The sequence below is a fragment of the Oryza brachyantha genome, chromosome 5 (assembly GCF_000231095.2).
Source record: "Oryza brachyantha chromosome 5, ObraRS2, whole genome shotgun sequence".
Classification (NCBI taxonomy): Eukaryota; Viridiplantae; Streptophyta; class Magnoliopsida; order Poales; family Poaceae; genus Oryza; species Oryza brachyantha.
Window position 1 is genome coordinate 19,017,626 of NC_023167.2, and position 24,491 is coordinate 19,042,116.

A 24,491-nucleotide genomic window follows, 5' to 3' on the forward strand; every position below is an offset into this window, starting at 1 on the left:
TGTACTGAATCCGGTGCAATTCGAGACCATGTTCATGACACAAAAATTCCGGCCTGGCATTTTCAGAAGATTCGCTGGACCAGTTTGAGATCATGTGAGACAATCAGGTTGGCATAATGCAATGTGTTTCTAGTAAAGGAATAGCAATTTACGGCATTTTTTATTTGTAAAAAGAAATAGACAACCCAGAGGAATTCAATCATATTAAAAGTGGAATCGTATTATCCTTAGGAATGTACGTAGAGGTATTATATTTTTTAGCATAAAATTTGGTATAATTTATCAAAATTTTAAGTATAAATGTTGGTACATAATACATATAGTTTACTTTCTTAAGAATTATAAAATTGCTAGGTAAAAAATGTTTATATATAGTCATATGAATCAAATGATTGAACAATATGATTTTCTTTGAAATTTATATTAAATGAGCAAAAATATACTATTTTGAGGGGCGATAACCCCGTGGGTTCTACCTCATCTGGTTTTCTTCCCTGGTAGGACTCTAAATTTCTCTGTTTTTTCCCGTACATCAATCTTGGAACTTTCCTTTTTTTATTTCTATAGGACTTCAGTAAAGTAGACATTCTATTCTCTTTGTTTTTTCTATGTGTTCTCGCACTCCTGTAAAAGTTAACTAATTTTCTTAGAGATTTGATTTTTTGACGCAAGATTGAGGTTTGATTATTTGACATCCCGGTACATTGTTAGTGACTTAGATGGTCTCATATATCATACTTATGGGTGTTAACATAAATAATTGGCCAACAAAGAAAGTGTCAAAACATCAAATTTATCTATGTTTCTTTAAAAAAAAACCTCGTAATACAGACCTGTTAAAAAACTGGGGCGGAGTTTTCTAAACACCTTGATAATTACTACTACTAATCACCCATCGGCTAAAGAAAACATCCCATTGTGTTATGTAGGTGACCCTAGTGGCTTTCTCCTCTAGCACTGCCCATGCAAAAAGGTGTGCACCCTTTTACTGTTTCAGGACTTTCAGAAATACTGTGTCACTCCTTTGGTAACAGAAGCAAGCAGGAGGAGCAACTTAACTCAATTAGAGCGGTACCATAGCAGGCTATAAGCTAACTATAAATATATTTAAAAAAGATAAGAGGAAAAGAAGAAATGTGGACTACTAATTTGTAGCCAGCTGTACACGGACTCCTAAATAAAATATGTGTATGATATATGGGACCATGTACTGAGGTTTTGTAGGTGACTATTGTATGAATTAGCTATTAGATTGACTATAGATGAATTGGAGCTAATAGTTGGCTATAGTGTTAAACTTGCTCTTATACTCCAAACTGAAGAAATACCCAAAAACTGAAGAAACACCAAAAAAAAAAAAATTGTATGGCTGTAAGCTTTCATCATTGTATGAGTGCTTTTGGACCCACCGTCTCTCCTCACTCCAGATGAACAGGTTAATTGAGATGACAAGATAGCTTTTGAAAGAACAAGATAATGATCTTTTTGAAAGGTAAGGTAAATTGAGTACAACTCCTCCAGACAGTTTTTCCAATTTACTACTAGTCCTATTTGGGACTTTTTTTTTCTAGGAGTGCAAGGTTTTGGAACTGCCCCCAGTTACCAGCAGCAGCAGGCATCCAGGCATGTGCAAAAAGATTCAAGCCTACTTCTTGGAGACAATGCATCATCGATTTTGCGAAGGCATGGCGTCTCACCCTGCAAGTGCTACATGGCGTTGCCCTCTAAAATAAAGTAACTTTAGGTGTAGATGCAACTTGGAACATGAGCTGTTCTTGTTGGATACATAAAAAAAAAAGTTTGAGGCCCCTCATCAAACGGAAGGACAGAAGGTCATGCAATCTTCAGTTGAATATATTATCGCTAAACATTTCAGCTACATGTGGAGCCTTATTAAGCAAAAAAATGCTTACTTGCATGGACACATGAGTAGGTTCTACATCATGATCTTTACTGAAAACTAGAGACGAGCATATCAGAATGGCCATACAATTGGTCAAATCTTCAGGCTCAAGAACGTTCAGTACATAAGTTAGCCCACTGCCCACACCAGCTTTGATTATTATTTTTTTGGCAGAACATCAGCTGGGCAACCTTGTATAGTTGCATTGGATCATTCTCATCGTAGAACATTGCAGAGTACGACTCACATCTCTTTTCCTTGTTATGGCAGCATCCAATCAGTGTGAAAGTAAGTGCAGCAAAGCTTCAGAAATGGATGAATCGATTCTGAAACCGACGTTCCACCAAAACCTATACAACACAGTTAGTACTAAATATGTTATAGCCGTGCATCATGATGCATGGTGCATGCTAATTGGTTGGCCGGAGATCGAGACGATTAGGCCAACAAGGCAACAAGTAACACATCAGGAAGATTTTCAGCGAACTGTCAGACGTAACTGCAAAATGGTGTGATCATCATATCTGGAGCATGCATCCGACTGACTGATTTTGACAGATCCGTTAAACGTCGTAAATTTTTAGCTTCAAAATCGCTAACCATGTACTACTACTACTTCTTGTTGAATAATCCAAGGCCTCTGGAACGCAGCAATGTCAACTATACAAATTCATGTCCTGTCCTGGATGGATTGGGTATTGCTGACGATACGATAGATAGAAGAAATGTCAAGAGGGTCACGGATGTACGTGTCACTTTAATTATCTTAATCTAGATCGTGCACTTTGACCAGATTGACACTGCCTTTCCCAAGAACTTTCGTGAGCAGAAGAACCAGTCGCTACGAACTCGTTTCTGTCTTTTGATACTGGAGAATCCCAGAAGCTGCTTGACTCTATAAATTTGTTACTGTAGCCACGGATTCTAGCTCGGCGTCGTTCTTGCAAGAATCATCCGGCGGAATTTATTATCTCATCTAACCTTTCAATTATTAACTTTATAACAGTTAATCCAACCATTCATAACATAAATAACTATCACAAATCGAATAGTATAGAAACTCCAAAATTTATAAAAGACGCCGCCTAGAACATATGTAAAGAACACACTAGGAAATGAAATGGACAGGATGACTACGATGTCATGGACGTGATGAAGTCGAGAGTGACAGAGCAGGTGTAGCCTTTCTGCTACGACATGTACAACGGGAATATACTCTCCTTTGGTTTTTTTTTTTAAGGACAGTGGCTCTGTTGTTTTGTGGATAAAAAGGCGATACGAAAGATTATCTGATTTTTTATAGCAATTTAATAGTATAATTAATAGAATTAATTACTACAAAGTTAAAATTTATTTTAGAAATATGAGATAATGAGACTTTGTATCATTCTTTTTATAAAATACACTAAAACTTATTGAAACGAACGCAAGTTACGCAACCAGTATACGAGTGATATGATACAATTTACAGCAGAAACGGAGAGCCTAAAGCTGCCTCGAAGTGAGGCCCAGGCCCAGTTTCCAATTCAGAAAAAAATCACGGTCCAATAGAAGCCCATCTATCCGTTGCACGCTAAACACGGCGAACCGCCTTACTCCCGTCGGACCAAGCCCATCCACCCACGTGGGCTCCACGTGTCGCCTCTCCTTAGGCCCACGAAGGCGCGCGATCAACTTGCGGCGTATATACGTTTCCCCTCTTCTATCTCTCGCCGTCTCTGCATCGGCGCCACGACACGTAGCGGAGAGAGAGAGAGAGAGATCGGCGACGACGACGACGATGCTGCGCGCGGCGGGGAAGCGTCTCCTCGGCGTTGGGATCCGACCGGGGCCCGGCGGTGGAGAGGCGGCGGCGGCGGCGGCCTTCGCCGTGAGAGGGAGGGGGTACCACGAACGGGTGGTGGACCACTACGACAACCCGCGGAACGTGGGGACGTTCGACAAGGACGACCCCGACGTCGGCACGGGGCTCGTCGGCGCGCCGGCGTGCGGCGACGTCATGAAGCTGCAGATCCGCGTCGACGAAGGGTCCGGTAGGATTGTGGACGCCTGCTTCAAGACATTCGGGTGCGGTTCCGCCATCGCCTCGTCCTCTGTCGGTGGGTAAAACCTAAATCCCGTCTGCTTTGGTAACTGGTATGCAGTGATATCTGATTGTTTATAATCTGGTTGTACGACTGATGGAATGGAAGTGACTGTTGCCATACTTGAATGTGGTGATGGAATTTGTAGATTGTGCCAAGTTATTGGAGGTTTTGCTGGCGTTAACGTGATATATTATGGTTCCATTTCATTCAAATTCTAAAATTTGCGGAGTCATTCCCCCTAGTTCAAAAATACAATACGCATGGGTTCATGCGCTCCTACAGTTGCACATTCGACTTATAGTAGAGGGCTGAAAATGAATTCGACTTTTTTTTTTGTGATGCTGATTGACAGAAACTTCCATTTCCATTACTAGTATTTGTAACACCTGATTACTTTTTGGATACGGTTCATATCACTTGCTGGAGTAGCTTGGAACCTGGGAAGACAACAGAGAAGAGTTGGGGTGGGATGAGATGCTTAGTTTTGTATGGTCTCTAGTTTCTAGTGTCTTCTAGGTTTGATTTTGAGTAGAGTTTGAGACCTAGTTCTGGGTGTCTTTTGGTACCTGTCTATTTCAGCATCTAAGTTTGGCTTGAACCTTGTTGTAAGCTGGAATCCCCAGCAAAAATACATGTTTTTTATTTGCTTTCAGTAAAAGCTGGGCTCCCTCGAGCCTTCTATCAAAAAAAAAAAATCACTTGCCACAAGTTGATTCCAGGTTCAACCACTTCAATGACTGCTCTTGCTTAGTGAAGGGACTTTCAATTATATAATGTTAAGAATTGAGTTTTAGTGATATGCATCTTTCTATTGACAACTGCAAATATTTATTTGTACATTCTTCAATAAATTCGCAACTTGTAATTGGAACTTGGTTGACCTTTTGTTCGCACGTATCTTTAGTAGCTACTCGCCATTATGTGGATGTGCCATCCATTATGTAGCCAATCTTTGCTGTCGCGATAGCATGTTGCCTTTGTCCTCAACAGTGTAAAAGGAGAACAGTCTGACACAGTTGATGTGCATTTGTTTTAAGGGCATACAAAAATATTAATCAGTGTTTTGCATGGAGTGTCGATCAGTTTAATACTCCAGATCTAAGATACAATTTGCTTTGGTTTATAAGTCTCTTTTTTTTTAATCTTGTTTATAAGTCTCTTTTAAGTATGATATCTGTGCTTATGAAGTTACAGAGTTGTATGTCTATTACCTGACTCTTTCTGGACTTCATAGATACAGTTACTACTATCTTGCATGGTTTTTACTTGATATCAACAATTTGCCTATATTACAATTGATGGTTTTTACTTGATATCACCGTTACAATTTGCCTGTATTACAGTTGAGGTTACAAAGTTTGGCTATCTAATTTATTTTTTTATTTCAGCTAGTGAGTGGGTGAAGGGAAAGCAAATGGAGGATGCAACAGCAATCAAGAACAGGTGCTCTTGCTGATCTAATGCCCTTGCTGATGACTTAAAGTGGATTGCACACTTCGCGTTGTCTTTGTTTTCTTCTTGATCTAGTTTTTGCATTCCATGTAGCAATAAATGATGCTTTCTCTTTTAGTTTTCAGTAATAACCAATAAGATTCATTAGTTGCATGTGAGATACACTAACATGTCCTCTTATATATAATTGCCTCAGGATATATGGGCTTGATTTTTTGCAACATGGGTGGTAGACTAGCATATGATATTTTCTGGTATTATTTTGCATGATGATATCTATTGGCATTTATAGCTTTGAGTTAAGTGCCTGATTGCTGGTTTTTTTTTTCTTGGACGCATAATGCCTTGACTCTTCATAATGACTATCATGCTGTTGAGTCTGCAAATGCATGGAAATGTGAAATTCATGTTAGCTGATGTCTTAGCTTTGTGTGTGTGTGTGTGTAAATGTCACAAAACCCTAGGTTTTGTGGGCATTCCTAACGCAAAGTCTTGGTTTTGCAATTTTGTTTAAAAAACGCATGGTTTTGGGGAAAACGTTTTGTAAAATCCAAACATACTCTTATATCATCCAATTGGCAATGGTACTTAGGCATACTATATCCGTTTCATATTATAAGACTTTCTAGATTTGTATAGATTCATCCATGTATCCACGTATATAGTTTGCATATGTGCCTAGGTTTAAGATCAGAAAGTCTTATAATGTGGAACGGATGGAAGTCACATTTTATGCATAAAGGCCGTAGTCACCTTCTCAATGGATGTAGAATGTGTGCTTAAAAACACCATATGTCACTAAACTCTGGAGTATATGGGGTTCTGTGAAATCTTTTGCCCCAAAAAACTCATGTATTGCGCCTGCGGCTAGCATTTCCTTAGCACAAGCTTTATTGTGCTCATTGAATTTCTGTTTATCATATATTGTTTTTCAGTGAGATAGCGAAACATCTATCGCTCCCACCTGTAAAGCTCCACTGCAGCATGCTCGCTGAGGATGCAATCAAGGCTGCGGTGAAGGATTATGAAGCGAAGAAAATGAAGCTGGATAAAAGGGGCGAGTAGGGATCCTAGAGAGGAAACAGGGGATGGTTCAGTAGCATAGCATGTACATAGAAAAGTGCGATGGTGTTTATATGCCACGGAAATAAACGCATGAATCGTTTGTACCTTGTACTATTAGGCAAAGGAGGCCTCTGGCAGGTGGTGATCCACACAGACGTCTTAGGCTGTGTGTTTGTGTTCACTCAGGTTCTGTACATATAAAAGGTGCTTGATACTGACGATACTGGAACTCACAACTAGTCAGGCTGTCAGGACTGCCTTGTTCTACCACCTTGTGTGTATGCTCTTTAACCTGGATGCTTGTACGATTAAGGTCATGTTTAGTTCCTACAAATTTTTGTGTTCATCCGTTATATTAAATTTGTGTTCATCCGTTATATGAATCGTGTTTATCCGTTATATTGAATCGGCGGACACATGTATTAAATATAGTTAAAGATAATAATTGCATAGTTCGAAATAAATCTGTGAGACGAACTTTTTTTTCTAATTAGGACGAACTTTTTTTCCTAATTAGGTCATTAGCCATGGTAGCACGAGTGTTAATGATGAATTAATTAGGTTTAAAATATTTATCTCGTGGTTATCTGACACATCAATTAGTTATCAAAATAGTCATTTGAAAACATTCGGTATGATATTTAATTCAAAAAATTTCAGGAACTAAAAGCCAATTCAAAAAGACATGTAGAGAACCAGCTAGAAACGAAGACATGAAACGCGTGTCATACTTTCAATTTCATTCCGTACCATCTACGGTTACCAACGGAAAGCTAAAGCTAATGGGTTTGGCATAATGAGGCTTCCAGCATTCAGCCGCTGCTCACACAGCTAGATTTTTGCTTCCAGCAGTCAGCCGCTGCTCAGACCAGCTAGATTTTTTCCCCTTTAATTGTTGCCTTCTAAAACATCCTTTTCGGTACTGTTGCATTTGGAATGCAGCAAGCATCTGAAGAAAGGAAACAATGTGGTACTGACGTTGCCCCTCTTCAAACAGGAACGTGGCCACGTGGACTTGTTTGTGGGAGTTTGGCACCGTAGGACATGCTTTCATTAACTAAGATTAGCGTACAACTTAAGATACATACGAACACATACCATAATGTATGCACACACGCGTATGCATCTCTACCGCATTTAGAATTTTAGCTTACGCACGCGTACGAAGGAAACTCTTACCAGACATACGAGCTACGATCCCATGATCAAACTCGCGCGGGTTGCTCGATGCGCCCGCGCACCACCGGAGCTACCGCTCGGTTCTCAACTAAGATTAACTTGATAAAGGACATTGATTGCTTGCAGAATGAAACATGAGGCTCTCTGGCGTTATCATGCGTTACACAAAAGCTTTTAGATATGTTGCAGCTTTGCAAACCTTGTCCAAGCGACGTTAATTTAAGGAACAGATCAATATATCAATCCATGCTCATCGATCAATTTTCATTTAAAATTACTCATTTTATTTCTATAAATATTTTACCCCATTGCTCTCCCTCATGTATTAAGGACTAAGGAGCATAGTATTTTCTATTTAACATTAATCTGCAAATCAATCTGAAATATTTATAATTTAAAACACGGACAGTAGATCTTAAGCCACTTTAGTTGCACGTAATACGGTGGTATTATTTTTGAAGATGCTAATTAAAGGGACTTATCTTATTTTTTCTATTTTGCTTATAACAAAATTTAAATCTTGAACCTTAAATGGAGTTGATTTTAGAGTTTTTATTTTTTAAAAAACTTAACTTTTAAATCACTAAAAATAAGAACATATATATAAAAAATGATATTTATAAAGTATTCCCTCCGTTTCACAATGTAAGACTTTCTAGTATTGTGTAGATTCATATTGATACTAAAAAATCTAGACATATATATAAATTATATACATTCATCAATTGATGAATTTTCTCAAAGCTAAAAAATCTTACGATATGAAACGGAGGTAGTATTTATGTTTGTAAATATACCACCTATCTTTTTTTCTTAAGAAAAACAACAATGCTCCTTAAAAGTTGCAAGGCCAAACGAGAGAGAGCGAAAGCCATCGACGTCTCGAGCGAGCTCAAAGGTCACGTTGATTCGCGCTGCCCGGCAGCAACGATCGACACGTCACCATGCCAACGGCCAACCCCCGTAGCCGTTTCGGGAGCTCCAGGCGAGCGGCTTTCCGAGTTAGGCCGGCGCGCCGAAGTTGTCATCGTCATCGTCGGCTAGCTCGCGTCACGTCGTGCCAGCCCAGCCCTGCCCTGCATGCTTGGTCGACGATCTAGTAGGTTATATATGCGTCGCGCCGTGCGGCGAGAGGTCGATCGATCGATCGTCGACTACGCCGTCGTCATCCGCGCGCTGGTGAGCGAGCTGCCGAACTCGCGTCGGCAATGGACATGTGGGCCGGAGCCATGGAGTACACGGTGGACGGGAGTGGCGACGGCGGCGAGCAGCAGGAGGCGGCGGCCGTGCGTAAGGGGCCATGGACGATGGAGGAGGATCTCAGCCTCGCCAACTACATCGCCGCCAACGGCGACGGCGCGTGGAACGCCCTCGCCCGCGCCGCCGGTACGTACACCCTGCAGCACATATGCTCAGCTCATTCTTGCATTGTAATCGCTCGATCGTTTGGCAGCCATGGTTCATCTGATCAGAGTGTGATTTATGCAGGGCTTAGCCGCACCGGGAAGAGCTGCCGGCTCCGGTGGCTGAACTACCTGCGGCCCGACGTGCGGCGCGGCAACATCACGCCGGAGGAGCACACGCTCATCGTCGAGCTGCAGGCCAGATGGGGCAACAGGTAATCTACATTACGAACTCGATCGATACCAAAACAACGAACGATTAATTAAGCATGTGACTAATCATCGATCGATCGATCGATCACGCTTGGATTCTTCAGATGGTCCAAGATCGCAAGGCACCTTCCTGGCCGGACAGACAACGAGATCAAGAACTTCTGGAGAACCAAGATACAGAAGAAGCACAGGAGAAGAACGTACGGGATCCACGCGACGACGAGCGAGAGCATCAGGCCTGCAGCTGCTGGGTACCTGACCGCGGTGGCCGAGGACCAGGGCAGCAGTAGCATCTCCGGCCGGACCACCGTCGTCGTCACGCAGGAGTACGGCATTGCGGCGCCGCAGCTCGGCAGCCTGAGCTTGGACCACCCGGCGAGCTACCCGAGCGCGATCCATGGTGGAGAAGGTGCTGATGCGGGTGGCGACATCGTCGTCTCCGAGGAGTTCTTGGCAGCGTCGAACGACAATTTCTGGGTCCTCGAGGATTTGTGGCCCACGGTGCAGTCTCTCCACGGCGATTGATACAAGAACTGTGCGAGTGATGAATTCTTCAAACGAAATGTATAAACCGAGATGTGATTATATTCTTGTGGCGAACACAAAGATGATACAAATGTCTCTCGATTGAGGTGTAAAACCAAAAATGAGGAAGAAAAATTTGGGAATCCTAGTATCTAGTTCGTGTGATTGTGTGTCAGGCCGGCTAGGCGATTGACACCTTGGCGCCGACCTCCTCGAGCTGCTTCTTGGCGTCCTCGGCTTCGTCCTTGCTCACGGCCTCCTTGACCTTCTTGGGGAGCCCCTCGATGAGGTCCTTGGCCTCCTTCAGCGCCAGGCTCGTCAGCGCGCGCACCACCTTGATGGTCGCGATGCGGGCGCTGCTCGGCACCTCCTCGATCACCACGTCGAACTCCGTCTTCTCGGCGGCCGCCGCCGCGTCCTCGCCGCCGCCCGCGGCGCCGGCGGCGCCTGGCGCGGCGACCACCGCGGCGGGGGAGAACGCGGCCGCAGACACGCCGAGACGCTCCTGGAGGTGGTCCACGAGGCCCCGTGCCTCCTCCAGGGTGAGCCCCGCGATGGCGTCCCCGAGCTCGAGCACCTTGGGGGATGCCGTGGAGTTGCAGGCGACGGAGTGGTGGCGGCGGCCGCCGCGGCTGGGGAACCGCACCGCCGTGGGGACGTAGGAGGCGGTGCGGACGTGGAAGAGGGGTAGGGCGGAGGAGACGGCGGTGGAAGCCATGGCCATGGCGAGCTCGCGGGTTCTTGGACGGTGCGCTCTGCTCTGCGACGCGGAGGAGAAAGAGGCGCGCGGGATAAGATAAGGAGCTCGAGTGCTATGGGTCAGCGGCCACGCCACCTTCGTTTCACGGCCGTTGGATCTGAGATGGACGGTCGCCAGTAACCCAGAAAACTTTGCTCAAAGCTGACGTGGAATTCTGTGGCACTTCCTCTGCCACGGCCTAATGATAGTGATTACCAAGCGATCCTTGTTTCTTCTGCTCACGATTCATGCAAAATAAAAATCCTCTCTCCCTCTAAATATAAGTATTTCTTTTTAAATTTTATACTACTTTATCTATTCCATATTATAAGATTTTTTAGATTTATCTAAATTCATCCATGCATCAACGTATATGTTTTGTATATATGGCTAGATTTATTACCACTCAAGGCAATAACAGAAAGTCTTATACTACGAAACGCAGAGAGTTTAATATAATTATTATTTCGATCCAGTCAATCAAATGGTTAAAAGTAAAATCTAGTAAATTTAAAAAGAACCACTAAAATGAAATTTTTAACATTTTCTAAACCTATACTAACTAAACTAGAAATAATTATATTTTAAAACCGACATGTTATCATATTAGCGGTCAGAGACAACTTTAATATGTCAGGCATAGCAAAAATCCATTCTTTGTGCTGCTGCTGTGCACAAAGTGTCAGGATCCTTAGCCTTACATGGCCAAAAGGGGAATTTTGTGAAGTAGCAGCAAGTTAGTTCCAATCCTCTCCTTCCACACTAACCCCAGACTTTAAGCTCACTCCAAGCATATTTACCCAAGCACACCACGTGATACAGTATTAAGTAGCCTCCAAATTGTTCTTGGCTCTCTCTGCACAACCAAACGGATGGTCACAAGAAGGTAAGCAGCAGCACGACGTCGATCGATGTCTTCTTCGTCGGCGACGCCTTTGCTGGCCGGCGCGCACCCAATGCGGCCGCGGCAGGACACGTCGGCGGCGGCCGGGGCCGGAGGAGGCGGTGGCGCCGGCGGCGGGTCGTACACGCCGGTGTTCATCGTGCTGGGCGTGATCGCGGCGCTGCTGGTGATCTCCTGCATCGTCGGGCAGGTCTGCACCAAGAAGCACCTGCGGCCGCGCCGGCGCAGGGACCGCGTCGCCTACTACGACGACGACATGATGGAGGGCGGCGGCTTCCCCCACGGCCACGCGCCCCCCGGCGCCATTGCCAAGATGGAGGCCGCCGCGCCGTCGCCGACGTCGATCGAGGCACCCGCGCCGGCGGCGGCGGCGGCGGCCAGCGGCGCTGTCGCGGTCACCGTCTCGGCCTCGGCTCACCAGACGACGGCGTGATCTTTAGAGTTCACCATGTGCAGATGCACCTGCGCGCACGGCGTAGTGTGGATTGCTCCAATATTGCTTGTCACAACTCGTTCGATCTTAGGTAGTCGTGTAACTATCATGTGAAAAAAAATCTTCGTCTCAGCAGCTGTAAAGTGGTGATTAGATCGTGAATACTGCACATGAATCGGATCCTAATTTGATTAGAGATTCTGATGGTGAAACCATGTCTGAATTCGTCTGAACTACACGGAGGCCAGACATTTGGCGACTGCGAAAAGGGCTCCAATTCTCCAATTTCCACACAACCCTAAGTCCCTAACACACAATGCAAGCTTCTTTCTTACTTCATATCATATAAAGGCTACATAATTTACAAAAATATAAAAAAGTCAAGTTTCTTTGGTAATTAATCAAATCTTAGTAAAATAATTAATAATTATATATTTTTTCTAAATAAAATAAATGGTTAAACGTAGATTAAAAGATCAAAGTGTTAAATAAAAAATAAAAGTTAACATTGTGAAATAAAACGAAAGGAAGGAGTACGACAAATCAAATTTTAGCGATGAATCTTGACGTACATGTCTGGTACTAGTTTATTGTCAGTTGTTTCTTTGGACGAAGAGAATACTCATCGTTGTCACATCCATCCTGGTCAAAACTGCAGAGCAGCAGAAGCGGAGATTATTCGCACGGCCTAGTATAATTAACGGACAGGACACAGATTAGGTTAGGAGGTGTTTGGATTGAGAAATTTTTTAGAAGAAGTGTCACGTTAAATATTTGACCGGACGTCGGTCGAGGTTTTCGGATATGAATGAAAAAACGAATTTCACAGCTAAGCTGGAAACCGCGAGACAAATCTTTTGAACCTAATTAATTTGTCATTAGCATATGTTAGTTACTGTATCATGTATGGCTAATCATGGACTAATTAAGCACACACATCTGACAGCGCCACACCTGGATCTGGTTCTGACCGATCTGGTCGGTTGGGCAACGCAAATACTCGTGTAAACTAATCATCTTTGCTTACCTGCACTGATTGCAAAAATATCATCAGATCAAAGCTGGTGGAAGCTAGTTGCATCATCAGAGAGAGATTTTTTCTCTGAGATATTCCTGACCCGGCCCCAACACCATGCATGCATTTGCACGAACACAACTACGAGCCGTTGTAACAAAAAGAAACTCTCTTCGCCTCTCTCTCCACTGAATTCGGGCTCTCTTCTTCCCGTTGCGCTCTTGAATGGCGGAGGCGTCGTCTCCGCCTCCGGCAGGGCTACACGGATCGGAGCTGAAACTGAAGCTGAAGCTGAAGGTGCTGTTCAGTTCCGTTCTCTGACGGCAGCTACGTTGATGGATCAGAAAACCACAGTTAAAATGATCTCCAACTGCAAGTAAGCACACCACCAAACTACTCTTCCTCGATCCTTCGTCTCAACGTCTGTCTGTTCCACTTGATTTGAGGGCTTGAGGCATCTCGAAATGTGACGGAATTCTGAATGTATGGCGACAATGCAGCTAGCTCGTTTACTGATTTTTTTTTGAGAAATTGTTTACTGAATTTTGAAGATGACATTTGTGTTTGTTTATTTAAGCCTGAAAATCTGCAATTTCATTTCCTTATTCTTTCCCCTGCGAAAACCATGCATGACATCACTTGCGGCGTGGGGCAGAAATGCAGGAATTGCTAGCTAGCTTTTGCCCATATGCCTTGACATGTGTGATCAATGGATAGACAGATAGTGTACAGAATAGCCGCTTCCTAACTTGATTGCTATATGTACACGGCTTACATGTATTCAGCATATACTCCTCGTAGTCGTAGATGTTATCTGTTGCTAGCTTATGTAAAAGATTGGTAGCTATCTAGCACACATATTTCGATCAGCAATAGTAATTACAATTTTGAAACAGGCAAAGGCACCATCTAGGCCTAGTATGCATACATACTATGTACTCCTTGATAGTTAAGGTGTGGAATGACCATAAACGGATAAACCTAGCTTCTCTCAATGAAATTAACATACTACCTCCATTTCATATTGTAAAATTTTTTAGCCTTATCTAAATTCATCAATTGATAAATGTATGTAATTTATATATATGTCTAGATTCATTAGTATCCATATGAATCTAGGCAAGACTAAAAAGTTTTACGTCATGAAACAGATGGAGTACTAATTAATTGTTTGTTGCTTGATTCCACTTGGCCATACCCCATACTGCTATACACTTAAGGTACTTTTTCTGTTAAAATCTATCAATGCGGCAGCTGAAAATGTTTCCATTTTCCGGACAGCTTTTACATCGATTTTTGCGCACATATTCATTGTTTTCTTAGCTAGCTTTATATATACAAGATTTGGTATAACACAATGTGCACGCAGAGACAGGCATCTCGTAGCAGAAGAGACGATAATTAACCATCAGATTCGGTCCACTCCCGACATGTTCAACACATGCACGGATGCACTGATGCACCACATCTTCCTCTCCAGCCATTTTTCTAGGCAGACATCTTGTTTATCATTGATCCAATACTGACATGCAAGAAGAAAATCATTGCTTGCACAGTTGCTCTTGTCCTTGTCCAACACATCTGATGATCTGATAAACGTACTTGTTCCAAAGCCTCCCTGCAATCTCTGAATCTGATGATCACACTCAGGCCCCATACTCACACAGTTACACACAACACAACACAAACTCACTCTCTCTCTCTCTCTCTCTCTCTCTCTGAATGAGCTCTCACGTCAGTACAGAGGGTAATGCATGGATGCATGTGAGGCAGTGGGTCCTGGAAGAACAAGAGGAATCAGACAGCGGATCGAGAGATGTTGGCAGCTACAGTCCCAGCTGTACCAGAGTCTCTGAATACTGACGTGTTGGCACAGTGGCTAGATTAAAAACGCACGGCCACTTTGCTCCGAAATGGCGCCCTGCACGGCCTTTTAACTCGGGCACCCAGCCCCTGCATTTGCCCTAGCTAAAATGCCCTGCCCAAAAGGCGTAGCCGCGACCAAAAGCGCCAAGCTTGCAGTTTTCGAGCACTGTAGCTAGCTGTCCTCGCCCAAGTTAGAGAGATCACCAATGTGTCCAATGGCAATGTCATCGGCATGGCCTCTCTCTGGTTGCGTTCGAAGTTGACTATGTCAGCATGGCTAATCATTGATACATGATTAATTGAGTATTAATTTTTATAAACTTGAAAAATGGATTAATCTGATTTTTTTAAATAACTTTCATATAAAACTTTTTTCTAAATAATACACCGTTTAACCGCTTGGAAAGCGTGCGCGCGGAAAAAGAGGAAAAGTGTCGCTGGTTCGTCGGTTTCTAACGAGGCCTCTGAATTCCAACTTACTACTGCTGCTGCTGCAGTAGTGCAGCCGAGTAAATTCAGTTTCGCCCTTTGCTTTTGAAGCTTTGATCTGCTGCTGCAACCTGCAATAGCACAGCAGCAGCAGCAATGGAGCAATGGCCGGGCCGGCGACGGACGCCCAAAACCGAGAAACATCAAACATCTCTCGCGTGGCATTTATAACTGTTGCTGTGTTTGTGGCTTTGCGATGCGAGACTGTGCAAGATGTGGGCTCGTTTACTGACAGTAACAACGACGCTTTACCTGCCCCCGTTCTGACGGACTGGACGCCAGCAGCGCATGCGTTTTACGTACTGCGACGTGTAGCTCTCCCACCCGAACCCTACCTACAAAAACGCTAGCGAGCGAGCGATCGAACTCGCCGTGTCACGTCGCGATCGTTTCCTCGCTCTCGAGATCGCCGGCCGGTTCAGTTCAGTGTGGTGTGGTGTGCCACAGCTACGAGCTCACTCATCACGCCTTCTTTTTCCACGATGAGCAGGGCCATGCAGCTGCAGCGGCGGCGCGAGGCGGCGGCCGGCGGCGGTGCAGCGGGTGTGGTGCCCGCGCGGCGCCGGTTCGACGATGATGGTGAGGAGGAGGAGGAGCCCACGACGGCGGGGGGCGACGGGTGCAGGTGCCGGTCGTGCGCGGCGGTGATGCTCGCGGACTGCATCGCGCTGGGGTGCTGCCCCTGCGCGGTGGTCAGCATGCTGAGCCTGGCGCTCGTCAAGGCCCCGCTCGTCGTCGGCCGTCGCTGCGTCGGCCGGCTCAGGAGCCGGAGGCGGACGCTGCTGCACAAGAAGCGCGTCAGCGACGCTGCTGGCGAGACGAAGGCGATCGCGAAGGCGGAGGCCGACGCCGTCGTGGCCGACGACGACGCCGCCACCGCATCCCCCGCCGAGGCGGCGGGTGCGGCCGGCGACGGAGACGGAGACGGAGACCTGGCGTGGCTGGAGGAGATGTACCAGATGGGACACTGGGGCTTTGGCCGCGTGTCCATCTCCGGGAAAACCCCGTGAGAAGCGCGCCTCGCCTCGCCGGACCGGATCGGATCAGCTGCGCGCATGGCGGCCGGCGGCTGCATGCCCGGCGCGGCGCCGGCGGCGCGGGAACGGGTCAACTCGAAGGTGCAACGCAGTGCACCGGTGGGGTGGCGCCACCACTGCTCCGTTTGATGTTTCTCCAGTTGTTTTGTGCACGATCTCTTGAATTTGTCCCGGCGCGCGCGAGGGCACCACCCGTGTGGCCGCCGTGTGCCGCGCGTGCACGGGAAACCGTGCTGCAGCTTTCCGCGCGCACGAATCTCCATGTAAAACTTTTTTCCCCAACGGAAGCAGTTTCGCAAGTACTGTACTGATGGGCCCGCGCGTACCTGGCATGCATTTTTGTTGTAGGCTGTAGTGCTTGCAAGTGATGGGCCCTCTATTTCGACTAGGCCCACGACTAAATCCATCAGGTTCTTGTCGAGTAGGAAAGAGCCGAAAAGTACATCCAAGACAAGATTCAGCCCAATCACAAGACAGATGCACAGCTTGGCCCATTAAGAGCTTTATCAACATAAGGCCTTTAATTTTACGATAAGCTCACGTCATGTGAGTTGAGTAATGGTGTATTCCCTCTGTTTCATAATAAGTATTTATAATATTTAAATATTTATCTTATTTAAAAAATTATAAAAATATCATTTATTTTGATTGTGACTTACTTTATTATCAAAAGAATTTTAAGCATCATTTGTCATTTTTTATATTTATACTAAATTTTTGAATAAGAAAAATGGTCAAATGTTGCAACAAAAAAAAATCAAATATCTTATACTACTATTATGAAACGAAGGTAGTATGTACTATACTGCACAGTACATCACAGGTGCTTTTCTTTGGTTACCCATGGCGTGCATATTGAGTAAAACATACTTTACTTAGAACGGAGCAGATTACCCGGGCGACATGCCGTCAATCACACGCCATACATACATACATACATACTGATCAAACATCACAAGCATCCCAAGACAACCTAAACACAACCAGAGCTGCTAGTTTTTTTTCTCCTTTTTTGTGTTGTTTCACTCTCGTCTTTTGCTTCTAGAACTAACTCAACTACACAAGAAGGTATTATGATCTCGGCGGTAGGTAATCCCATTTGGAGCTCAAGCAAGCAACAAGTAGAACAGATAGACACACAACAAAAGGAAGGGAAAAAAAGAAAGCTGGCAAGAGACACCAGAAAACGTTGAGAAAAGCACATGGGACAATCCATTCCGTTCCATTCCACTGGGATTCCTTCTCCTTGTTGCTGCTGTCCAGCTCTGCATTCTATTCCCTTCCATTTGCTTGCCAGCCTTTTCCCTCTCTCAGATGGCAAGCGCCTGCCACGTGTCGCGTGGCCCCCACCTTGTCCCACGTGGCCCACCCCACCAACCGACCAACCAGCTCCGCTTCCATCACTGACGAGGGGATCGGGAGGAGGTGGGGCCCACCTGTCGGTGAGATTTTGGGCCGTACCGGCCGTCACTTGTTGCTCGCGACGCGCAACCCGCCCGCCCACCTCACGCACGCGCGCCCCTCCGCCTTCCTTTATCCGCCGCCCCCCGCCCCGGCCAGCTCGCGCCACAGAAGCTCCACCACCGCGACACGCCACGCCATGGCGGACAGCGACGGGGTCGCCGCTGCCCGCGACGACGATTATTCTGCTGCGGAATCTGATGAGGACTTCACCTTTGCGGCGGCGGCGGCCGTCGTCCCGTGTATGGTTGGAGGCGGAGGCGTCTTCGACAGCGGCCGCATCGGCGCTGTGTACCCGGTGTTTGGTCGCCCGCGGTCGCCTCCTGCGCGGGAGGAGGAGGAGGCTGAGACGGCTACTGTGCGGGTGCCACTGGGGCAGCTTCTGCTGGAGGAGAGGGCGTCGGCGTCGGCGGCGGCGCCGTCGGGGAAGCAGCCCGACGACGATGGCGATCTTGATGGCGTTCCCGCGGAGACGTACTGCCTGTGGTCACCCGGTTCCCCCGCGGCGGCGGTTTCGCCGGCGAGGTGCCAGAAGAGCGGCTCGACTGGGTCGGTCATCCGGTGGCGGCAGCGGCTCATCGGGCGGAGCCACAGCGACGGCAAGGAGAAGTTCGTGTTCTTGAACTCGACCTCCGACCGTAGTAAAGGGAGGACGACGAGCGGCGATGGTGGTGGCGGCCATGGCGGCTGGAGATATTACGGGCGAGGAGGAGGCAGCGGAGGCGCCGGCGTCGGCAATGGCGGCGGGCGGAGGTCATCGTTCCTCCCGTACAAGCAGGACCTCGTCGGCTTGTTCGCCAACGCCGGCGCGTTCCGCCGGAGCTACCACCCGTTCTAACGTATTGTAGCGTCTTCCTTAATTACATCTTTTTTTCATGGTGTGACTGCGGATTACGGTGTGTTAGAACTAAAGAATGCGTGATAGATTTGTAGCAGAAAATATTTCTGCATAATTTTTTTTATACGTGAGTAGCCATGTATATATAGCGTGGATTCTGTATTGTTTTGATAATTCCTATCAGTAGTTTTTGTATTGTTTTGATGATTCCTATCAGTAGTTTTTTAAGCATCGAATTCAGAAACGCGAAACGTTATTCTGCCAGCCGAAATTTGAATTAATTCGAATCCAGCTCTGAACATTGGAACTCCAAGCAATTTGTTTAACAACATTTCGAAGAATCCTAACACATCATCATCACACCAAACAAGGGAGAGAGAGCATCGGTTACCTGTGGTTGCGGCGTACTTGCCGTATGTTAGCGCATCTTGTCTGGAAGCCTGAAGACTCCATCAGATCAGACGTTGCCAATACAACGACACCAGCATTAGTAGTTACTAGTACACACAGAACACAGGACACAATCGCTGTCAAAAGCTTCAGTATCTATCTCACCACTCACCAACCGGATCCTTCTTGTCTCCTTTTCCAATTAAGCACTGCACTTTGGATTAGTGGACACAAAATAACCCCGTTCGTTGCGTCTACGTGGTACTGTACTCTCCTGTCGTCATAGGTGACACATAAAACGTGGTTCTTTTGCCTCTTTGATTAGTAAATACTACCTCCGTTTTATATATAAGATTTTCTAGTTTTGTCTAAATTCATCAATTGATGAATGTATATAATTTATATATATGATTAGATTCATTAGCATCCATATGAATCTAGGCAATGTTAGAAAGTCTTACATTGTGAAACGAAGAGAATATCACGTAATTAATCCCGTTATCTATAGTCGTCAATTGCTGGCCCCCTTTGTCGCTGGGCTATTGGAATCATTGTTAATACAGGCGCAGCAACGCCCTTCGTTCTCAGAGACTGCTATACAAAAGCTCTTGATTTGTATTGAGATGAGGCGTTAATCCTGACCGATGATCACAACATTAGACAGCTCACAACCGGATGTGATTGTATTGTACCATACATGTGCGTCTGTCAGCGAAGTGGCGTATATTGCCTCTGTTTCATATCCGTAAGTTAGGAATTTGCCTTTTCTAAAATCAGAGAATAAACGAGCAGACCTGTGATGGATTGATAACGGGCCTGTCTAGTAGTGGTAATGGGCTCAATCATTTTGTCTAGAAAATTTAAGGGCCGAATTTAAAACAGGTTGAAAATAAAATTATATAGAATTTTAAGCTAAAATATTTTTAAAATTAAATAGGGTTGTAAAAGAAACTACAGACCTTATCTATTCCCATCCCTATGTCTTTGTCAGGTTGTGGCCCAAGAGGCAGCCCACATGGAAGCGCCCGTTCGAATCGCCGTTCAGTTTCGTTGTCCCGCTTTGCAGAGGTTAGAGCACATCATTCCGTCCAGATGATGTGCAGCAGCCGGTTTAGTTTTCGCCATATGCTACTAAGACTTCATGAATCTACACATCATATAAACAATATAGATAATCAATAGAGAAATATAGTTATAAAAGACTTAGTGGTTGTAGTGAGCTAAGTGGCACATCAAAGTCCTAAGTTTAAATCTTCATAGGAGATGCATATATTCGGTTGGACGTGTAGTCAAAATGTTTTATAATAATATGAAAAAGAGAGAGTTTGGTTGGATGTATAGTCAAAATATCTTATATTATAAATCAGACAAGGACAGATCGATGGTAAGAGCCCCTTATCGAAGAGAATATAGCAATTTGCCAAACTGAGCAGATTAATTGGCAGCACGAATCGAGGTGGTTCGTCCTGAGCAATGGCTTCACGGAAAATATGCAAAAATTGCGTCGAAAAACGAGACAATTCAACCTAACAAAGCCACTAGATTGAGACACCAAACAACAGTCAGCAGGACACAAATTCGTCGACATCGCCGTAAAAAAAAAAAATAGCACGATCTGCACGGAGGAGCAACCACGTGTGAGATCGATAGCTCGATCGATCGGACGATCGGTACGTACCTAAGTTAGGGTTAGGGGACGCCCAGCCGTGGCGGAGGGAGGGTGACCGAGATGGAACGCTTCAAATTCTCCGACCAAATCCCGCGAAATGCCCTAGCTTCGAGCACAGATGCTGAACACCACAACCGGTTACAGATCAACGTCTCCAGCTTCACCGGCCGAAAATTCCCCCATCTCACCTCCAACCGCCGCGCCGCACCGTGCTCCGGCGAAGAGCGCCGCGGCTGCGGGATTTTTTTCGGACGCTTCTATGGGACGCGAGAGATGAGACGGAGACCCGATGGGAGTGGAGAAAACTGACGACATGCCAGAAGTGGACGCTGCCACCAGAAGCAGACCAGGTTAAGCTCAACGACGAAACGGCCCAACCAAAGCTGCCCAAGCGATTCGTGCCCAACGGAACGCTTATGTGGGCTTGGGCCCCAATTCCAAAAGCCCACGCATCTCCACGACCGACGCACTGCGCCACGTCTGCATGCCTCCACGTCGACGCCGAGTCCAACCTATCGCAGGTAGCACCGTACAAGTTACAACTGCAATGCGGGAAATGGTTCTGAACTATCGAGTGGCATTTTCTCATCCATTAGATGTGATATAAATAGTTATTAAAAAATTAAATTTTTATAACTATAGATTAATATTAAATATATAAATCTAAACATACAAGTTCAATTATAACTTCTTTATCCATAACAAATATAACTATGAGTATATTTATACTATTTATAGCTTAATTTGTTGTTTTTTTTATAAATTATAGAAGTTATGTTTGAACTTATATGTGTTTAGAGCAAGTTCAATAGTATAGTCAACTATTAGTTCCAATTCATCTATAGTCAATCTAATAGCCAATTCATATAATAGTTATCTACAAAATATCAATATATGGTCCCACATGTCATACACATATTTTGTCTTAAAGTCCACGTGCAGTGAGCTACAAATTAGTAGCTCACATTCCTTCTTTACTCTATTATCTCTTTAAAATATGCTTATAGCTGCGGCTTATAGCCTACTATTGTACCTGCTCTTACTGATATACCTCATATTAGTCTATCTTTGTATTTTTTTAATATCTACTGTATGGATATCTCACCGATAGTTTAAAATCCACTTCCACGTGCAATCGCATCCGTTGCGACCCGTCAAATATCGTGATCAGCGGTCAAGATTAATGCCCCATCATCTCGATACAAATCAAAAAGGCTTTGCCGCACGGTGAGGATGAATGGCGTTGTCGCGGCCGCTGCGCCGTGTCGCGCTTGGTTGTATATAAGGAGAGCCATGGCTGGAGACACGGAGGAGGAAGCCACACACACACGAGCCATGGGACGGGAGGACATGCCGCACGGCACAAGCTGAAGTCGTCGCCGTCGTCGGATCAGCGATCGATGGAGCTGAACGCGATCGCCGCCGGCAGCAGCACCATGCGGGCCGTGGCCGACGACGACGGCTTCACCTTCGCCGAGGTCCCGCCTCTGGCTGTGCCTGGAGCCGCCCGCTGCATAGGTCCGCCGCTGTACCCGATCTTCGGCCGACCGAGGTCGCCGCCGCCGCCGCCTGAGCCGGAGACGGTGGAGGGTGCGTCGCGTTTGCCGCTGTGGCGGTTCCTGATGCTGGACCAGGGGCAACCGCCGACGCAGCCAGCGGACGACGGACTCGACCTCGACCTCGACGGGGAGCCGGCGGAGCCGACGTACCTGTACTGCCCGTTGTGCCCCGCGTTGCCGGTGGCGACGGCGGCGGCCTCCCCGGCGCGGTGCCGGAAGAGCGGCTCCACGGGGTCGTCTCTCCTCCGGTGGCGCCAGTGGTCCATCGGCCGGAGCCACAGCGACGGCAAGGAGAGGTTCGTGTTCTTGAACGCGGCCTCCCCCTCCGGCTCCGAGCCCAAGGGGAGAGGCGGCGGCGGCCATGACGGTGCCCTGAGCTACTACGCGAACGGCGGCGGCAGCAGCAGGGGAGGCGGTCGCCGGAGGACGTTCCTCCCCTACAAGCAGGACCTCGTCGGGATCTTCGCCAACGCCACCGCGTTCCGCCGGAGCTACCACCCGTTCTGAGAATCCGACGTGGCGTTTCTTGCTGTGCATGCGTGTCGCTCCATGGATTTTTCCTTCTCTGCAGGTTAAGTTCAGTGCTTGCCACGATAATCCGTGTGCAGGTTCAGTTAAAATTCGTTTGCTGCGTGTGGCTGATAAGTTTGGCTGCATGCTTTTGATTTGTTTGTCTCTCTGGTATTTAATTTGAGTGTAAAAGTTCGTTTCAAAAAGATAAATTGAGTGTAAAAGTTCGCTTCAAAAAGATAAATTGAGTGTAACAGAGCTTGCATAAGTATATTTATATACACAGTTTTTTATATGTTCATGCAGGGCTACTGTATACGTTCGAAGTTCAAACATGGTCATAAAAGTGTTTCAAAATTTTCCTCCAGGCACGATATTTTCCATGATCATAAATCTCGGTTACCTGAATCAACAATTGGATCACCATGTTCGTTTTGATTCAGCAAATTGAATCACTTGAACGACTGGGATTGGTCGACTGACCCTTAATTAGACACTGCCTATTGTCCACAAGCTTACTTTCTTGTTGGTAGCATAAAGAAGTTAGTCATGTGTTTACTCTTTCTTGACACTAACATGTGTAGGTAACATAGCCTACTTATCGAGTATGTTTTGGTCGTGTTTTTCTTATACTAGAGATAAAAAGATTATTTGTTTTTTTAACTATTTAATGATATAAATGATAAAATTAATTATTGCAAAGTAAAAAAAATGTAAGATGATAAAATTCTATAAAAACTCTTTGTTTTTTTTATAAAAAATACACTATTTAACCGTTCGAAAAGCACGTGTGCAAAAGCCGAGCAATAATGCGGTGAAAATAAAGTAGTTGTGGTAGTGAAGATAGATTACTTCTGTTGCTAATTAACCAGCATGGCATAGTTGTAACTGACTAATTAGCTACGTCATTAATGTATAATCAACACGCACAGTGCAGATGCAAACCTTGGGACGAAATTAATTAAAGTACAGATGCAACCCACAAACGAAACTAATTAAAGTACAGGTGCAACCTTCAAACGAAACAGTTCATGATCTTTAATCTCTCCAACCTTCTTCCGGTCACGACGTACTAGATACTGAACAAACTCTATGACCGTGCAGGCTGCACCAGAGATTCGTCATTTCAACCATATGATACAAAGGAAGGGTCATTTTCCAGATATCAGCTTCAATCACCAACTCTCCTTTTCCAAGCTTTACTCCTAATTCGCTCTTAAAAACATTACCATTGATTTTTATACTGGTGCAATTATGCAATCCGGTCATCTGCGCGAATATGCTATCACACACCCTCCCTAATTAATATTTTTCATGAAAGTTAACACAAAAATATTGCATATTAGCTATGTTAGTTACTCCCTCCAGTGAGAAAATGGCGTTAAAACAACCGAGTTCAGTTCTTCTTGTGTTAAATAAATTTGATTGGAAAGAGTACCACATATAAATAGGTTTTTATATTATATTCGAGAAAGTATCACTGGATACCAAAATTTACGTTTAAAATTTTAGTATCGTGAGATATTATCTGGATGTAGTGATGTACTAATTTTTATATGATAATCTTTAGTAGTTTCCTAATGATGGTAAAATTACTCATATAAATATTCATTATCTAACTTTTTGTCTAGTAAAAAATATATATGCATTTTAGTAGCAACAGAGCACACATATATATTTTTGGTGCAGCAGGCAAGCTTAGCAATCTCTAAGAAATAATGCAGTGCTGATTTGGCATGTTGTCTCGTCTAATT

The 24,491-nt window shown here is 45.3% G+C and overlaps 6 protein-coding genes across 6 annotated transcripts; 5 read left to right on the forward strand and 1 right to left on the reverse strand.

Moving 5' to 3' along the window:
- The first annotated feature begins 3,609 nt into the window (after positions 1-3,609).
- LOC121054446 (iron-sulfur cluster assembly protein 1-like) lies at positions 3,610-6,777 on the forward strand. Its single transcript, XM_040524152.1, has 3 exons — positions 3,610-4,002; positions 5,379-5,433; positions 6,378-6,777. The coding sequence occupies exons 1-3, from the start codon at positions 3,684-3,686 to the stop codon at positions 6,505-6,507; spliced, it is 504 nt and encodes a 167-aa protein (XP_040380086.1). The 5' UTR covers positions 3,610-3,683; the 3' UTR covers positions 6,508-6,777.
- Positions 6,778-8,841: 2,064 nt separating this feature from the next.
- On the forward strand, positions 8,842-9,850 carry LOC102710789 (MYB-like transcription factor EOBII). Its single transcript, XM_006655538.3, has 3 exons — positions 8,842-9,072; positions 9,175-9,304; positions 9,407-9,850. Exons 1-3 carry the CDS (start codon positions 8,895-8,897, stop codon positions 9,825-9,827), a joined length of 729 nt encoding a protein of 242 aa, XP_006655601.2. The 5' UTR covers positions 8,842-8,894; the 3' UTR covers positions 9,828-9,850.
- A 15-nt stretch (positions 9,851-9,865) lies between these two features.
- Positions 9,866-10,609, reverse strand: LOC102702659 (50S ribosomal protein L12, chloroplastic-like). The gene has a single exon (XM_040524193.1). The coding sequence runs from the start codon at positions 10,549-10,551 to the stop codon at positions 10,009-10,011; it is 543 nt and encodes a 180-aa protein (XP_040380127.1). The 5' UTR covers positions 10,552-10,609; the 3' UTR covers positions 9,866-10,008.
- A 5,146-nt stretch (positions 10,610-15,755) lies between these two features.
- Positions 15,756-16,283, forward strand: LOC121054493. The gene has a single exon (XM_040524400.1). It carries the CDS (start codon positions 15,756-15,758, stop codon positions 16,281-16,283), a length of 528 nt encoding a protein of 175 aa, XP_040380334.1.
- Positions 16,284-17,851: 1,568 nt separating this feature from the next.
- LOC102711071 (putative cryptochrome DASH, mitochondrial) lies at positions 17,852-18,783 on the forward strand. The gene has a single exon (XM_006655539.3). It carries the CDS (start codon positions 17,911-17,913, stop codon positions 18,607-18,609), a length of 699 nt encoding a protein of 232 aa, XP_006655602.1. The 5' UTR covers positions 17,852-17,910; the 3' UTR covers positions 18,610-18,783.
- A 3,173-nt stretch (positions 18,784-21,956) lies between these two features.
- Positions 21,957-23,104, forward strand: LOC102702940. Its single transcript, XM_040524348.1, has one exon. It carries the CDS (start codon positions 22,069-22,071, stop codon positions 22,732-22,734), a length of 666 nt encoding a protein of 221 aa, XP_040380282.1. The 5' UTR covers positions 21,957-22,068; the 3' UTR covers positions 22,735-23,104.
- Positions 23,105-24,491: the final 1,387 nt, after the last annotated feature.

What these genes read in the sequence shown, in the direction of transcription:
- LOC102710789 (XM_006655538.3), top strand. Translation starts at nt 8,895, where the DNA reads ATGGACATGTGGGCCGGAGCCATGGAGTACACGGTGGACGGGAGTGGC. An exon ending in CGCCCTCGCCCGCGCCGCCG is followed by an intron (nt 9,073 to 9,174) that starts GTACGTACACCC and finishes TGATTTATGCAG; the next exon opens with GGCTTAGCCGCACCGGGAAG. An exon ending in CAGGCCAGATGGGGCAACAG is followed by an intron (nt 9,305 to 9,406) that starts GTAATCTACATT and finishes TGGATTCTTCAG; the next exon opens with ATGGTCCAAGATCGCAAGGC.
- LOC121054446 (XM_040524152.1), top strand. Translation starts at nt 3,684, where the DNA reads ATGCTGCGCGCGGCGGGGAAGCGTCTCCTCGGCGTTGGGATCCGACCG. An exon ending in CATCGCCTCGTCCTCTGTCG is followed by an intron (nt 4,003 to 5,378) that starts GTGGGTAAAACC and finishes TTTTTATTTCAG; the next exon opens with CTAGTGAGTGGGTGAAGGGA. An exon ending in GCAACAGCAATCAAGAACAG is followed by an intron (nt 5,434 to 6,377) that starts GTGCTCTTGCTG and finishes ATTGTTTTTCAG; the next exon opens with TGAGATAGCGAAACATCTAT.
- LOC102702940 (XM_040524348.1), top strand. Translation starts at nt 22,069, where the DNA reads ATGGAGCTGAACGCGATCGCCGCCGGCAGCAGCACCATGCGGGCCGTG.
- LOC102711071 (XM_006655539.3), top strand. Translation starts at nt 17,911, where the DNA reads ATGGCGGACAGCGACGGGGTCGCCGCTGCCCGCGACGACGATTATTCT.
- LOC102702659 (XM_040524193.1), bottom strand. Translation starts at nt 10,551, where the DNA reads ATGGCCATGGCTTCCACCGCCGTCTCCTCCGCCCTACCCCTCTTCCAC.
- LOC121054493 (XM_040524400.1), top strand. Translation starts at nt 15,756, where the DNA reads ATGAGCAGGGCCATGCAGCTGCAGCGGCGGCGCGAGGCGGCGGCCGGC.